Source organism: Eptatretus burgeri, chromosome 1 (genome assembly GCF_056783735.1).
Source record: "Eptatretus burgeri isolate ZD-2024b chromosome 1, Ebu_testis_v1, whole genome shotgun sequence".
Taxonomy (NCBI): domain Eukaryota; kingdom Metazoa; phylum Chordata; class Myxini; order Myxiniformes; family Myxinidae; genus Eptatretus; species Eptatretus burgeri.
The window spans coordinates 20,486,956-20,504,455 of NC_140961.1; the positions used below are offsets into that span (position 1 = coordinate 20,486,956).

Here is a 17,500-nt window from a genome sequence, read left to right on the forward strand (position 1 = left end):
TGGCAAAACCTGCCCAATTGGCTTTACGAAAGTTCCATCGAGGAGAAGGCTTTGATGAGATAAGTGGCACATCAATCCCATCATGGATGATTGCAGGGCGGTGTTAGCTGTGAGGGGAAATGGGGGAGTATCTGACGTGACCTCATGAAGGGATGCGATGACCCATCAATTGATACAAAGCAGAGATTAGAGTTATAATCCCTAATCCATCTTCATGAGTGGAAGGAGCTGCGTTGTTTGGCATCGTTCAGGAGGAAACAGTCATTAGCCAAAGCCCAATCACACAACTGTTCAGCAGCAATGTTGTTGTCGCTGTATCCCCAGGAGTGGTGGTGGCTTTTTAAATCTCCAAGGTGACTTTTAGGATGCTGCAACACTGGGAGGGTAGAGAGTGGCCAAACACTAAGAGGTGGTTTGTAGATGTTGCTGATTGTTCAGCAACCAATCTTAAAGCTTGCTAAGGAGACATCTGAAATGTTGGATTCAGCTATTCCAGTCCAATCAGATAGTGTGTGACCCATGTAGGTAGCAACAGCATACCTATCATGATGTACTGCAGCAGCAAGTTAAAAACCAAAGATTCGATAACGAGAAGGAGGTGGTGGGTCAGCAATGTGCGTTTCCTGGAGTGCGATAACATCGATATTATACTCTCGGGCTAGTATGGAAGGTAGTTACACTTAGCTCGCGACATGACTTCTACGTTGAGCTACAAGATCTGCAAACTCCCTTCAATGCTGCAGACAGATTGGCCGTGATGAGGGTCATTGGAGTTGGATCTAGAGATCACCATACCGGAAAAGTTGTATGAACAGTCCACTTGATCGATTTGATGACAGGTGGGCAAAAAAGGATGTAACAGGGTGGGCTGTGGGAAGGTCGTCGTCTTCCATCCCATCCATCTAACTAATATATCCACTCATATCCATCTACCGAAAGTGGTTGGAGAAACATCAAGCATGTATGTATTGTCCAAACATATGCTATTGTCTGCAGCCACAATGCAACTGAAGAAAAGATCTGGTAATGGTTGCGGTCTTCATGCGCAGCAAGAAAGGTGAACGAGACAAGGGTAGTGGAAAGTGATGAACATCATGAAAGGAGACTTTCCCTAAATGGCATCGCACACCAACAGGTGTGATCTGAACAGTCTTTAGGGAGAACAAGCTTGTAGTGCAACTGTTCGAGCATTTCATGTTTTTATTTACACTTAGGCAAACGAGGCAATGAGGAAACCGCTGAAAGTCTGTCCCTCAAGCCGGTCAACAAAAACTACCACCTGAACCCCATCACCTGACTCTTCACCCATTGGCGAGTGCAAACAAACCCCGGTTGGGCCGGATGAGCATCGGACGCACTTGAACTCCTGGAAGGAGACATCACCACTACCTATGGACTAGTACTATAAGAGAGCAGTTTATCTGTGTTGTTGTCTGTGTGTGTTTTTGTGTCGGTGTTTGTCTGTGTGTGTGCGTGTGTGTGTGTTTTTGTGTGGGTGTTTGTTTGTGTGTGTGTGCTTGTCTGTGTGTGTCTTTGTGTTTTTGTCTGTGTGTGTTTGTGTGTGTGTATTTGTGTGTGTTTTTGTCTGTGTGTGTTTGTGTGTGAGTGTGTGTGTGTATATGTGTGTGTATGTGTGTGTGTATATGTGTATGTATGTGTGTATATGTATGTGTGCATATGTGTGTGTATATATGTGTGTATATGTGTCTGTATGTATGTGTTTGTCTGTGCATGTATTTGTCTGTGTGTCTGTGTGCGTGTTTGTCTGTGTGTTTTTGTCTGTGTGTTTTTGTGTGGATGTGAGTTTGTGTGTATGTGTTTGTCTGTGCATGTCTTTGTTTCTGTTTGTGTGTGTCTGTGTGCGTGTTTGTCTGTGTGTTTTTGTCTGTGTGTGTTTTTGTGTGGGTGTGTGTGTGTGGGTGTGTATATATGTGTGTGTGTATATGTGTGTATATGTGTGTGTGTATATATATATATATATATATATATATATATATATATATATATATATATATGTGTGTATATGTGTATATATATATATATATATATATATGTGTGTATTTGTGTGTGTGAATATGTGTGTATATGTTTGTGTTTTTGTCTGTGTGTCTTTTTGTCTGTGTGTTGTTGTCTGTGTTTGTTTGTCTGTGTGTGGTTGTCTGTGTGTGTTGTTGTCTGTGTGTGTGTTTTTGTCTGTGTGTTTGTCTGTGTGTGTGTTTGTGTTTTTGTCTGTGTGTGTTTGTGTGTGTGTATTTGCGTGTGTTTTTGTCTCTGTGTGTTTGTGTGTGAGTGTGTGTGTGTGTGTGTGTAAGTGTGTGTGTGTACGTGTGTGTATGTGCATGTGTACGTGTGTGGGTGTTTGTGTGTGTGCACGTGTATGTGTGTGTATGTGTTTTTGTCTGTGTGTGTGTACGTGTGTGTATGTGCATGTGTACGTGTGTGTGTTTGTGTGTGTTTTGTCTGTGTGTTGTGTATGTGTGTTATGTCTGTGTGTTTGTGTGTGTGTGTATTTGTGTGTGTGTGTTTTTGTCTGTGTGTGTTTGTGTGTGAGTGTGTGTGTGTGTGTGCATGTGTACGTGTGTGTGTGTGTGTGTGTGCATGTGTACGTGTGTGTGTGTATGTGCATGTGTACGTGTGTGTGTGTGTTTGTGTGTGTGTGGATGTGTGTATGTGTGTGTGTGCTTGTGTGTGTGTGTGTGTGTGTGCATGTGTACGTGTGTGTGTATGTGTTTTTGTCTGTGTGTGTGTGTACGTGTGTGTATGTGCACGTGTACGTGTGTGCGTGTTTGTGTGTGTTTTGTCTGTGTGTGTGTATGTGTTTCTGTCTGTGTGTTTGTGTGTGTGTATTTGTGTGTGTGTTTTTGTCTGTGTGTGTTTGTGTGTGAGTGTGTGTGTGCATGTGTACGTGTGTGTATGTGCATGTGTACGTGTGTGTGTGTTTGTGTGTGTTTTTGTCTGTGTGTGTTTGTGTGTGTGGGTGTGCATGTGTACGTGCATGTGTGTGCGTGTGCGTGTGCGTGTGCGTGTGCGTGTGCGTGTGCGTGTGTGTGTGTGTGTGTGTTGCTATCTTTCTCAGAGATGGCTGAACAGATCTTCATCAAAATTTCAGAGGTTCATCAGGCAGGACTGGGGAATGTTTTAGGAACAATCTTTTTGTTTTAAAAAAAAAAGTTTTTTGTTGTTGTTGTTAAATCGCCTTCTCGTGCCTCAGGCTTTCTATCGATATGAAAGGTAATATTCAATAACCCCTGACCCTCTTCCTTAATGAGTAGAGGGAAGTGTGTTCAGCACTCACCAAAAAAATCGAGCAGACAACGCTGGGTTCTCCTCCTTGTCCACTAAACCGCTTTTTCGTGTACAATAAGGACAACATAAAACAAACAAATAACAATAACTAATATCATCCTCCATGGTCTTCTTCTTCGATGTTACAGCTTCCTCATGAGAATTACCTGTACTAACGAGAGCGTATACCTCTCGTTAGGTCATTGTTATTTTTACAATCATTGTTATTGTTAGAATCATTGTTATTGTCCCCTACCCAACTCAACCAAGTTTTGTCCAAATCAGTCCACAACTTTTTGAAACATCCTGCTTACAGAGAGACAAGCTGACAAAGATGAAAACGTAACATCCATCCACCTTGGATGGCGGAGGTAATGACACAATGACGACACCTGATTAAACGAGTATTGTCAATTATTTCCACTGGAAAGAGTATCATCCACATTCCTCCATATTACTTCATGAACACTCCTAGAGTGAGCAGGTATATATATATATATATATATATATATATATATATATATATATATATATATATATATATATATATATATATATATATATATATATATATATATATATATCGACTAGCTACTTTAAATATAGGTATTTGTACAATCTGGTCATAAACAGTGTGATTGACAAGGGGATATTGCCTGCCACCACCTACAGGTAGCCATGATCTCAGGTGTACTTCCACCAGCCACAGGTAGCCATTATCTCAGGTGTACTTCGACGGCCATTCATCGGTTGCATTCATTATTTCTTAATGATGAGAACTTTTCAATTCAGACAAGAAAATTACCTAACATCACCATCACCTTTACTCACAACATCATATGAACATCATCAAATGGAGACCAAGAAGGAACCCGAAGAAGTAAAGAGGAAAGATGGAGTCATCAGGAGGAAGGAACCTGGATAGGATTCGGGTTCCAGCCGCTACTCCACTACCCTCAAACCTATCCAGGCGCAGCCAAGTGGCCAAGTGGTTGGCTCCATTTGGTGGAACTACTCCAACCAAGCGGTTGGCCAAGTAGTCAACCTCACTTTAACAGTCATAACATCACCTTAATTATACAGAAAAGGAACGACATTCACACGTGAGGAACGAGAGACGGCAGCAAAGTCAATATATGCTTTTGACAGTGTGAGCAGAGAAGTCAAACTCCATGAACCAATCAAATGAAGACATTTTGAGAATCACGTGATGCTGTCAAAACAAAACAAAAAAAATTTGGTCCTTTGCAAACCGTGTGCGTTTGCGGGGAGGTGTGAATTCCGAGCGAGTCCGACCGGATCAGCTGCGCCTTTGTACTCGGACGGTGCACGAAACCAGGACCGATGTGTCGGCTGTACGTATGTCAGGAATTTGCTTGTGGAACAGTTTTTCACAAGCAGAATGAACAACTGGTCTTGTTGGCAAAGGCTCATGTCGATCTGTGATGGTGGTCAGGTAGAACAATGGAAGAAATGGACAGGACGTTCATTGAGGTGTGCTCTAACCACCGTGGGAACCAAGGATTTGACGTTTCGGGCATCAACTCTTCGTCTGAGCAACAGCGAGGCTCCGATGGAGTGCCTCCTCTCTTTCGCTCCGATAAAGGATTAATGGCCGAAACCTTCTGCTTGCTTCCCATGGTGGTTAGCACCTGGCAGAGCTACCTCGATCAACGTCCTGGAGATTTCATCTACGGATTTATACGCAAGGACTCTTCGAGCTCGTACGTTTGTTTGTCAAAGTCATCCAAAGAGAATAAGTTCCATTTTTTTTTAAAGGGAAACGTAAAGCATGGACTGGGATTGGTTGGATCAAAAATCACACTCAATTGCACCATTTTTGTTCCAGATGTCGAATGGAGGAAGGTTCATTGTAAATATGTACACAATGTCTGCAAAGCTGTGCATGGAAGCGCAGGTCTAAATCTGAAGCAAATCCGTGTACATTTAGGCCACAACGACGACGTGTCCAATGATGAAAGAGCATGTCGAGTGAGGCTACGTGTCCAGTTGGAAGTTATCTGTCCAATTCCCCAGCACGTGTGCCAAACTTGTCTCAAAGTTAACTATCCAAGTACCTCCGTGTCCCAAATAACTTGTCTCAAAGTCAACTATCCAAGTACCTCCGTGTCCCAAATAACTTGTTTCAAAGTTAACTATTCGAGTACCTGCATGTTCACAACTTGTCTCAAAATTAACTATCCAAGTACCTCCATGTCCCAAATAACTTTCCTCAAAGTTAACTGTCCGAGTACCTGCATGTTCACAACTTGTCTCAAAATTAACTATCCAAGTTCCTCCGTGTCCCAAATAACTTGTTTCAAAATTAACTATTCGAGTACCTGCATGTTCACAACTTGTCTCAAAATTAACTATCCAAGTTCCTCCGTGTCCCAAATAACTTGTTTCAAAATTAACTATTCGAGTACCTGCATGTTCACAACTTGTCTCAAAATTAACTATCCAAGTACCTCCGTGTCCCAAATAACTTTCCTCAAAATTAACTATCCGAGTACCTGCATGTTCACAACTTGTCTCAAAATTAACTATCCAAGTACCTCCGTGTCCCAAATAACTTTCCTCAAAATTAACTATCCGAGTACCTGCATGTTCACAACTTGTCTCAAAATTAACTATGCAAGTACCTCCGTGTCCCAAATAACTTGTCTCAAAGTCAACTATCCGAGTACCTCCGTGTCCCAAATAACTTGTCTCAAAGTCAACTATCCGAGTACCTCCGTGTCCCAAATAACTTCTCTCAATGTTAACTATCCAAGTACCTGCATGTTCACAACTTGTCTCAAAATTAACTATCCAAGTTCCTGTGTATCCCAAGCTTGTCTCAAAGTTAACTAAGTACCTTCGTGTCCCAAATAACTTTTTTCAAAGTTAACTATCTGAGTACCTCCGTGTCCCAAATAACTTATCTCAAAGTCAACTATACAAGTACCTCCGTGTCCCAAATAACTTGTCTCAAAGTTAACTATCCGAGTACCTCCGTGTCCCAAATAACTTGTCTCAAAGTCAACTATCCAAGTACCTCCGTGTCCCAAATAACTTGTCTCAATGTTAACTATCCAAGTACCTGCATGTCCACAACTTGTCTCAAAATTAACTATCCAAGTTCCAGTGTATCCCAAGCTTGTCTCAAAGTTAACAATCTAAGTACCTGTGTGTCCCAAAATTGTCTCAAAGTTAACTTTCAAAGTCCCTGCATGTCCCAAGCTAATCTCAAAGTTAACTATCTAAGTACCTATGTGGCCCAAGCTTGTCTTATAGTTAACTGAGCCCCTATGTGTCCCAAGCTTTTTCCAAGTTAACTATCAAAGTCCCTGCATGTCCCAAGCTTGTCTCAAAGTTAACTATCAAAGTCCCTGCATGTCCCAAGCTTATCTCAAAGTTAACTACAAAAGTCCCTGCATGTCCCAAGCTTATCTCAAAGTTAACTGTCTAGGTTCCTGCATGTCCCAAGCTTATCTCAAAGTTAACGGTCGAAGTACCTGCATTCCCAAGATTATGTCAAAGTTAACTATCTAAGTCCCTGCGGGTCCCAAGCTTGTCGCAGAGTTAACTATCGAAGTACCAACATGTCCCAAGCTTATCTCAATGATAACTGTCTAAGTACCTGCATGTCCCAAGCTTATCTCAAAGTTAACTATCTAAGTTCATGTGTGCCCCCATCTTGTCTCAAAGTTAACTATCAAATTCCCGGCATGTCCCAAGCTTGTCTCAAAGTTAACTAAGTTCCTGTGTGCCCCCAAACTTGTCTAATAGTTGCCTATACAATTCCCTGCATGTCCCAAGCTTTCTCAAAGTTAACTATCTAAGTTCCTGTGTGCCCCCAACTTGTCTCAAAGTTAACTATACAATCCCCTGCGTGTCCCATGCTTGTCTCCAAGTTAACTATTTAAGTTCCTGTGTGCCCCCAAACTTGTCTCAAAGTTAACTATACAATTCCCTGCATGTCCCAAGCTTGTCTCAAAGTTAACTATCTATACTAAGTTCCTGTGTGCCCCCAACTTGTCTCAAAGTTAACTATACAATTCCCTGCATGTCCCAAGCTTATCTCAAAGTTAACAATCTAAGTATCTGTGTGTCCCAAAATTGTCTCAAAGTTAACTATCAAAGTCCCTGCATGTCTGAAACTTGTCTCAAAGTTAACTATCAAAGTACCTGCATGTCCCAAGCTTTTCTCAAAGTTAACTATAAAAGTCCCTGCATGTCCCAACCTTGTCTCAAATTTCACTATCAAAGTCCCTGCATGTCCCAAGCTTGTCTCAAAGTTAACTATCTAAGTACCTATGTGTCCCAAGCTTGTTTCAAAGTTAATTATCAAAGTCCCTGCATGTCCCAAGCTTGTCTCAAAGTTAACTATCAAAGTCCCTGCATGTCCAAAGCTTGTCTCAAAGCTAACTATCTAAGTACCTATATGTCCCAAGCTTGTCTCAAAGTTAACTATCAAAGTCCCTGCATGTCCAAAGCTGATCTCAAAGTTAACTATCTATACTAAGTTCCTGTGTGCCCCCAACTTGTCTCAAAGTTAACTATACAATTCCCTGCGTGTCCCAAGCTTGTCTCAGAGTTAACAATCTAAGTATCTGTGTGTCCCAAAATTGTCTCAAAGTTAACTTTCAAAGTCCCTGCATGTCCCAAGCTTATCTCAAAGTTAACTATCTAAGTACCTATGTGTTCCAACCTGGTCTCATAGTTAACTGAGCACCTTTATGTCTCAAGCTTTCTCCAAGTTAACTATCAAAGTCCCTGCATGTCCCAAGCTTGTCTCAAAGTTAACTATCTAAGTACCTATGTGTCCCAAGCTTGTCTCAAAGTTAACTATCAAAGTCCCTGCATATCCCAAGCTTATCTCAAAGTTAACTATGAAAGTCCCTGCATGTCCCAAGCTTGTCTCAAAGTTAACTATCAAAGTCCTTGCATGTCCCAAGCTGATCTCAAAGTTAACTATCTATACTAAGTTCCTGTGTGCCCCCAACTTGTCTCAAAGTTAACTATCAAAGTCCTTGCACGTCCCAAGTTGATCTCAAAGTTAACTATCTATACTAAGTTGCTGTGTGCCCCCAACTTGTCTCAAAGTTAACTTTCAAAGTCCCTGCATGTCCCAAGCTTATCTCAAAGTTAACTATCTAAGTACCTATGTGTTCCAACCTGGTCTCATAGTTAACTGAGCACCTTTATGTCTCAAGCTTTTTCCAAGTTAACTATCAAAGTCCCTGCATGTCCCAAGCTTGTCTCAAAGTTAACTATCTAAGTACCTATGTGTCCCAAGCTTGTCTCAAAGTTAACTATCAAAGTCCCTGCATATCCCAAGCTTGTCTCAAAGTTAACTATGAAAGTCCCTGCATGTCCCAAGCTTGTCTCAAAGTTAACTATCAAAGTCCTTGCATGTCCCAAGCTGATCTCAAAGTTAACTATCTATACTAAGTTCCTGTGTGCCCCCAACTTGTCTCAAAGTTAACTATCAAAGTCCTTGCACGTCCCAAGTTGATCTCAAAGTTAACTATCTATACTAAGTTGCTGTGTGCCCCCAACTTGTCTCAAAGTTAACTTTCAAAGTCCCTGCATGTCCCAAGCTTATCTCAAAGTTAACTATCTAAGTACCTATGTGTTCCAACCTTGTCTCATTGTTAACTGAGCACCTTTATGTCTCAAGCTTTCTCCAAGTTAACTATCAAAGTCCCTGTATGTCCCAAGCTTGTCTCAAAGTTAACTATCAAAGTCCTTGCACGTCCCAAGTTGATCTCAAAGTTAACTATCTATACTAAGTTGCTGTGTGCCCCCAACTTGTCTCAAAGTTAACTTTCAAAGTCCCTGCATGTCCCAAGCTTATCTCAAAGTTAACTATCTAAGTACCTATGTGTTCCAACCTTGTCTCATTGTTAACTGAGCACCTTTATGTCTCAAGCTTTCTCCAAGTTAACTATCAAAGTCCCTGTATGTCCCAAACTTGTCTCAAAGTTATCTATCAAAGTACCTGCATGTCCCAAGCTTGTCTCAAAGTTAATTATCAAAGTCCCTGCACATCCCAAGCTTATCTTAAAGGAAACTGTCTAAGTACCTGCATGTCCCAAGCTTATCTCAGAGTTAACTATCTAAGCCCCTGCGTGTTGGTAAATAAAAGAGTTAAACGGAGAGATAATTAAAGGATTGATAAGTGGAATGGTGGAGGAGAGGAGAGAGGAGAGAGAGGAGAGAGAGGAGAGAGAGGAGAGAGAAGAGAGGGGAGAGGGGAGAGGGAAGAGAGGAGAGGGGAGAGGGAAGAGGGGAGAGAGAGGGAGAACCGCAGCAACCGTCAAGAAGACTTCGGCGATAGAAAGAAAACGAGGGGAGAAAGGGGATGAGGACGGTGGACAGACAGACAGACACGAACTCGCAGTCAGACAGACCTGCGCACATCAAACACCATTGTCATTCCTCGCAGCTGTCTGATCGTGTCCGAGACGAAGTGTCCTTCCGCGGTTACAAACACGTCACACTCATTTGTTATTCATTCTTTTCGTCATTCTGTGCTCATGTGGCGGTTTATGACTTGTTTCTTTAATATAATATGGCGATAGATGGGGGGGGGATTAATCCCATAACCTTATAGGGTATGAGGGAGGGGCCGTCGAGGCTGCTTCGTGGGAAATAAAATACTCAGATGGGGGGTTTGCCATTGCCCTTCCAATGGGGTTCCCAGCAGGAGTGGTTGTGGTGGGAATTTGTTATTTGTTCAGGGTTCCGGTGATAACTCGTCGACATCTCGCGCAGAATACACCACGGATCTTTAACGTCCACGTGCTCATGCTAGCAGACGGGACGTCCGGCTTAACGTCAATGGGACGTCACAGACATTGATCGCCCTGGCCTGCAGAGCACCAATCTGACAGTTTCTGTATGTCGATGTCGGGAATCGAACCCCTGTCACTTCGCCAGATCGTAAATCGCTCTCTCGTGCCAAAGTCTGGGAAAACATTTTAACGGAGAAATTAATGGCAAATGGTTCGGTCAAATGATCTTTGGTCGAGGGATGGACCAAACATCGCAAAGAAAGACCACGAATTTAAAAAAAGAAGCCTCGCCAGTTCCCGAAGTGAAGGGAGAGCTCTATTATTACATAATGATGGGTCTGAGTGTGAGTGTGTGAGTCCACAGGCAGATGTACTTTATCCGAGACCGCTCATTCTCAGACAGATATGCGGTCTAGGAGACCACACATTGGAAAAACTCCGAGACCGCACACTCCTTCAAAGAATCTGTCTCTGTCTGTCTGTCTGTCTGTCTCTCTCTCTCTCTCAGATTTATCCAACTCGTCTTCAGTTGTCCTACCCTTGGCTTCCTCCCACCCATGGGTCACAGAAGCTTGTGGCGAGGGAGTTGTCCTGAAACAACTTGCCTTTGCCTCATGGAAGGCAAACCCAACTGAGGGTAATCTCAGTTCCTTCCATAAATCTGTGCCCACCCTGAGGAGAGCCAGAAAACAACATTTTTCACATCTCAAGTCTGAACTCTCAAACCTGTCTCCCTCCAAATCCTGGTGGGCTGTCGAGTTACGTCTGTTTCTGGTGTATGTCCCACCTCCATCCCCTCCCTTTCCACACTGCTGACACCGCACGTGAAAAGGCTGAATGCCTCAACTCGGCGTTTGCATCAAAATCTTGTGTCCCAAACCCATCGCTTTCTCTACCCACCTTACTCAGTCGCATCCAACTGTCCCTGGACTCTGTGTCCTTTTCTCCTGACAAGGTAGAGAGTTTGCTGTTAAACCTCGACTCAGATTCTGCAACCGGTCCAGACGGCATCAGCCCACGTGTCCTATAAACCTTCTCCTCTGCTCTTGCTCACCCTCTCTCTGTTCTATTCACCCTCTCAGTTGCTCAAGGTCATCTGCCATCTGCTTGGAAATCAACTAACATCACTGCCCTGCACAGAAAGGTGCAGAAACAGATCCCTGCAACGACAGACCAATCAGCCTTCTCTCAATCATCAGCAAGGTTATGGAATCCATCATCGCTTCAGACATTAAATCCTTCCTCTTCTCCAATGGCTTGATTTCCAAACATCAATTTGGTTTCAGACCAGGTCACTCTACCCTGGATATGCTGCTTCTGCTCTCCCAACAATAGATGGAGGTCCTCAATGCCAGAATGGAAATCCGAGCCGTATCCCAAGACATATCACGTGCTTTTGACACGGTCTGGCACCCTGCCCTGCTCACCAAACTCTCTTCCCATGGTATCCAAGGCCATCTCCACTCATGGCTCACAGACTTCCTCTCCTGTCAGTCAACGTGTGGCCCTAAATGGAGTTCTTTCATTCCCTCTTCCTGTCCAGGCTGGAGTTCCTTAAGGTGGCGTTCTGGGCCCTGTTCTTTTTCTGGTTTTCATCGATGATCTCTCAGACTCTCTGGAAAATCCTCTTTATCTCTTTGCTGATGACTCCACCCTCTGCCATACCATCGGTCATCCCTCAGATCAGCAAACAACAGCTTCTTCATTCTCTGCAGATCTGGATAAAATCACAAACTGGTCCAACACGTGGAACATGTCTTTAAACCCTGACAATTCAATCCTCTGGAAGAAGTCCTTTCATTCAAGCTACTGGGTCTCACAATCTGCCATGATCTTTCCTGGAAAAGCCACATTTCAAACCTGGCCTCCAAAGCCAGTCGCCGACAGGGAATCCTCCGTCGTGCAAAGTCCTTCCTCGCCCCACTTGAGCTCCTGACCACATACAAAGCTTTCACCCACAGCCTGAGGGAGTACTGCTCTCCCCTCTGTGCCTCTCACATCTCTTGGCTTCACGCTGTGGAAACCAAAGCATCATTGGTATCTCCAGTGGTGTGGCTGAGTCTTTGAGTCTCTCACTCTCTCTTACCGCCGGCAGATCGGTCGTCTTTCTGTCAGCGTCTACTGTCTTCTCTCCAGCCTCGCCCCCCCCCCTCCTGCTCTGTCTGAGATATGTCCCCCCCCCCCTTTATTTCTTCAGGGCACTCAAGGTCCACCAGCAACCCCCTTCTGGTAAAACTACCAAAATCAAGAATCATTGCTCACCTTCACTCTTCCATTCCTCTTTTTCCCATCTTCAGAACAAACTCCCTCACTCTCTTCAATCCCATTCTTTCCTCCAGGTCTTCAAAACAGCTGTTCACCACCACCTCTTATCTTCCCCCATCCAAAACCATGATCTTTTCTACCCCCGTTAATCCACCCCAAACCCACCTCCTTCAAATTTCCTGCTTTCTTTCCTGAAAGTCCTCGTCATGTAAGGACCTGAAAGTGCCTGTAGTGTACAGCTCGTTTACCCTGTGTACCCCGTCCCATTCCTTCTCCCGCCCCTCTTATCTATTGTTCCCCTTGTTGTACGTTTCTGTGTGTTAGCTCTTTATTGAGCCTCGAGAGTGCATACAAAAATAAATAAATAAATGATCTACCGCAATCGATACAGGGGATGTTGAGGGTGTGTGTGTGTGTGTGTGTGTGTGTGTGTGTGTGTGTGTGTGTGTGTGTGTGTGTGTGTGTGTGTGTGTGTGTGTGTGTGTTAAGCCACGTCTTACATAAATGCATAATGAGCTCTTTTCCAGACCATGCCCCCTGCTAATGGGACAGCCGGCTTAACACCTCTCTCGGTTGAACTCGACGATATGTGCAGCAGCACCAAGATAAGCTTTCCTGTCGTCCTTGAAAGTCGCATAAACTGTCCAAACGCAGAGCAGGCTGGATGATCGACCCGAGCTCGGAATCCCGTCCCAATGCGATCCATCAATCCGAACACAAGCCACCTGGAGGGCGGAGTACAGGCGTGCCGGGCGTCGCCCGCACGAACACTCGCCATGAACGTTTCATGTCGTTCACGCTCCTTGCTTGCATTGCTTTGACAACAGCAGGTGACGATACTCGGGTAGAGGAGACGAGTCAGATTTCTAAACATCAAATGTTTGCTCATACCGGATGCTTCGGGGCTTGTAAGCATCTTTGAGTGGCTGTGATGCCGAGGACTCATCTCATTTGCACATCTGCTCGAGAGGAAGTGGAGATGCAAATGGCCGCAGAATCTGCAGAGGGGGGTCGTGGTGAGCACTTGTTACTCCAACACTCCTCCTGCAGGAATTGCGTTTGGTCTTGAACGTTTCCAGGGCTGAGGGTTGACCCCCTGGATGTAACCCCACCGTAAGGTGGTGCCCATCAGATTTGAGGAGGTCGTGGGAACTATCACGTGGACGGCAGGTCAACATGGATAAGCTGCTGACTCGCGACGGTCGTCACCTCTGTGATGCCGTTCTCCCATCCGCACTCGGTCATAACAAGGCATTTCGCACCGGCTAGACCCCCTACCACTTTTGACACCCAACCCGGTCTCCACCCAGGTCGGTGCTACATTGCAAGATCGCCGTAAATCCATGTCTGCTCCAGATGGTGCGTTTTACAACGGCGTTCCATTCCTTCCTTTCTGATCTTCCCTCTGTCTAGGTGTGGGGTTCCATGGCAGGCATCTGGATAATTACAGGAACTATCGCTGCCTCCGTGGACCCTGATAACTATTGTTAACGTTTCTGTGTTAAAGGCCCAACCATCCTGAAACTCATTATCGTCGCTTACCTCGTATGACCACCATCGACCTCTCATAGTTCACATACAGTGCCTATAGAAAGTGTACACCCCCCTTTCTAAATGTTCACCTTTTGTTGCCCTACAGCCTGGAGTTAAATTACATTACATCAGACTTTTTCCACCTTTAATTGCACATCGTAACCCACAACTTCCAAGTGAAAAACAAATTATACAGATTTTAGAAAATTAATGGAAAATGCAAAACTAGAATATCTTGGTTGGATAAGTGTTCACCTCCCTGAGTTAATACTTGATGGAAGTTTCTTTGACAGCAATTAAAGCTGTGAGTCTCTTGGGATAGGTCTCCACCAACGTTACACACCTTAGTTGGGCAATATTTTCCCATTCTTCTCGACAAAACTGTTCGAGCTCAGCCAAGTTGTGTGGGGAGCGTTCATGGACAGCAATCTTCCTGTCATGCCACAGATTTTTGATTGGATTTAGGTCAGGTCTTCTAACTGGGCCACTCAAGGACATTTATCTTTTTGTTCCTTAGCCACTCCAGTGTAGCTTTGGCTGTGTGCTTCAGGTTGTTGTCATGCTGAAAGGTGAACTTCCGTCCCAATTTCCGCTTTCTTGCAGAGGGCAGCAGGTTTTCCTCCAGGATTTTTCTCTATTTTGCTCCATCCATTTTCCCTTCTATCCTGACAAGTGCCCCAGTCCCTGCTGATGAGAATCATCCCTCTAACATGATGCTGCCACCACCAAGCTTCACAGTAGGGATGGTGTTCTTTGGGTTTGCACCAAACATAACGTTTTGCATTTAGGCCAAAAAGTTCCATCTTGGTTTCGTCAGATCACAAAACTTTTTTTCCACATGGCTTCAGAATCTCTGGAGTGTTTTGTTTTTTTTTGCATACCTTAAACGGGACTCAGGGTGGGCTTTTTTGAGTAATGGCTTCTTTCTTGCCACCCTACCATTCAGGCCAGACTCGTGGAGTGCTTTGGCGATTGTTGTCACATGCACACAGTGACCAGTCTTTGTCATAAAGGCCTGTAGCTGTTTCCACGTTGCTATTGGTCTCTTATGCCTGGTGCTTGCTTAATGGTTAGGGTGGTGGGCTTTGGACCTTAGGGTCCTGAGTTCAAATCCCGCTCAGCTGTTGAATTAATACCAGGTGGGGTTAACTCGGCCTGTCCTCCTTCCGAGGTCGGCAAAATGAGTGCCAGCATGCTGGTATCCTATGTCAGAGTGGCGACCCGTCCAGGATTGTGCCGAATAGCCAAGGAGACTGCTTCGACAGCACCAACGCTCTGCACATGGTCCCATCTCCACCTCATATTGGCCTCTTGGTGGCCTCATTGATCAGTTTCCTCCTTACTTGGTCATCCAGTTTGGAGGGATGGCCTGAGCTAAGCAGGATCTTGGTGTACAATATGCCTTCCTCTTCTTAATGACTGTGCTCCAAGGGATATTCAAGGCCTTTGAAATATTTTTATACCCATCCCCTGATTTGTGCCTTTCCGCAACTTTATCCCAGGGGTCTTTTTAAAGCCCCTTGAAACTCATGGTTGAGTCTTTGCTGTGAAATTCACTACCCAGCAGAGGAAACCTACAGGAACAGCTGATTTTATTCTGAAATATTCAGAATCACAACAATTTAACACAGGTGGAGGCCAATTAACTTGGTGTGTGATTTTGAAGGTGATTGGTTACACCTGAGCTAATTTACAATTGCTATTATAAGGGGGTGAACACTTATCCAAGCAAGATATTCTAGTTTTGTGTTTTTCATTAATTTCCTGAAATTTGTAGACTTTGTTTTTCACTTGGAAGTTGTGGGTTACGATGTGTAAATAAAGGTGGAAAGGTCTGATTTCATGTAATTTAATACCAGGTTAGAAGGCAACAAATGGTGAAAATTTAGACAGGGGGTGTACACTTTCTATAAGCACTGTAGTCTTGTGGACGTTATTTGTGTGTCTTCGTTGTCTCGCTGTTCCCCTCTTTGTCAGTTTGTTGACCGCAATCCTTTGTCCTTCAGCTCTTCCATGAGCCTCGACTTCGGTATTAAAAAAAAAACATTTCAAAAGCTAGAAATACTTCTGGAATAGTGTCGAGAAATTACTCTCACTCATGAAGAACCCATCCATTGATAGGTTCTTCGTTTGGAAAATTCCACCCGGAATTGGGGTATGAATTGTAATACCCTCTCCCACCGAGAGCGACACTATACCATACATACTGTATTTACCATACATCGAGAGAACTGGGGTACCATTGTAACCACATGCTCTGTTATATAAATCTCTCTCACAATCCACATCATCATACTGTCTGTAGAAAGCTTATATTTATTATTTCTGCAGTGTGCACACATAGCCCACTTCTAATATTATAATCCTACATCATAATACACTTATTATCTCTGCCACCAGATGTGAAGGAGGTTATGTTTTCACCTCTTTTTGTCTGTTTGTTTGTCTTTTCGTTTGTATACAGGATATCTCAAAAGGTTGTGGACAGATCTGGATCCTACAACTAGAATTTTTGAAGTGATTCTTCACCATTGAGAGAAAGGGCCAAAAACGATATAGTACTGTATAGCACGATATTTCAAAAATGTATTGGGCCTGATATGTTCTCGTGGATCAGGTATTGTGAGGCGGAGGTATGCGCTCTACCTAGTGCCCTTCTAGTTCTGTCTGTTTCTGTCTATCCACAACAATTTTTTCTTAAACTACTCGACCGGGACCATAAAATCCATATCACGATAAAGGTTTGTGTCCGAGGAGTTCTTCTACTTCTTTCGGCTGCTCCCGTTAGGGGTCGCCACAGTGGATCATCCGTATGATCCGCATAGTGATTTGGCACATGTTTTACGCCGGATGCCCTTCCTGACGCAACCCTGGTAGCCTCTTACGACACAGGGATATGGTACACCTATTTTAACCGGGGTATACACCGGCCCAGTATACTGGTACTCTGGTTCTGGTTGTATATTATTTTTTCCATGACAAAAGAACGACCTGATAAGTTTTTTTATCATTCTGCTTACTTACCCGCTATTTTTTACTGAAGAATAGTGAGATTCCGTCATTTCACGAGATCGTGATTTTAAACTGTTTTTTATTGACTTTCAACATTGTTTCTCACAAATGGGAACAGGAACAATACAGGAATGATGGGCCGAATCGGCTCCTTCTGTGCCAAAGTTCCGTGTGCATCCTTATGTAACATTGTTAAGAATGGGAAGAAAGGGATAATGGGAAGAAAGTTAAGAATGGGAAGAAAGGGCAGAGAGTTAGGGAGGGACATCAGAGAAGGGACAGAGAGTTTAGGTGAGAGGATGGGGGGGGGTAGAGAGAGAGGATAGAATTGGGAGAGGGAGATGAGGACTTGAAGTCACATTTTATATGATGTGGAGTTTCTGCAGGTCTCTGCTAGTTATAATTATATTACAATTATAATTATTATAATACGAATTACTCACTTCCCATCAATTCCTTTTTCCCACGTGTTACATATGTGCTTCTTACGACCAGCCTTGAGGTAATTCACACACGACAATAGTGATGTCATCTCTGGCTTGTCCACTGCATGGTTTCTACTGATATTTTGCATGACACTGAAGGTATAACATTCGAGATCATCATGACTATTAAATTAT

At 43.8% G+C, this 17,500-nt stretch overlaps 1 protein-coding gene across 9 annotated transcripts in view; it reads right to left on the reverse strand.

Annotated features, from left to right (window-relative positions):
- Window positions 1-17,500, reverse strand: part of ERGIC1 (endoplasmic reticulum-golgi intermediate compartment 1) — a 135,683-nt gene that overhangs the window by 44,552 nt on the left and 73,631 nt on the right. Inside the window, exon 1 of one of the 9 annotated variants that reach the window (XM_085874219.1) lies at window positions 9,687-9,793. The exons of 6 other annotated variants lie outside the window; for them this stretch is intronic. In XM_085874219.1, coding sequence (XP_085730345.1) covers window positions 9,687-9,712 — 26 coding nt within the window. In that variant the 5' untranslated portion in view covers window positions 9,713-9,793. Of the gene's footprint in view, window positions 1-9,686; window positions 9,794-17,500 lie in introns of those variants that run through there. 2 more of the 9 variants (XM_085874227.1, XM_085874167.1) reach the window with 2 other exon arrangements.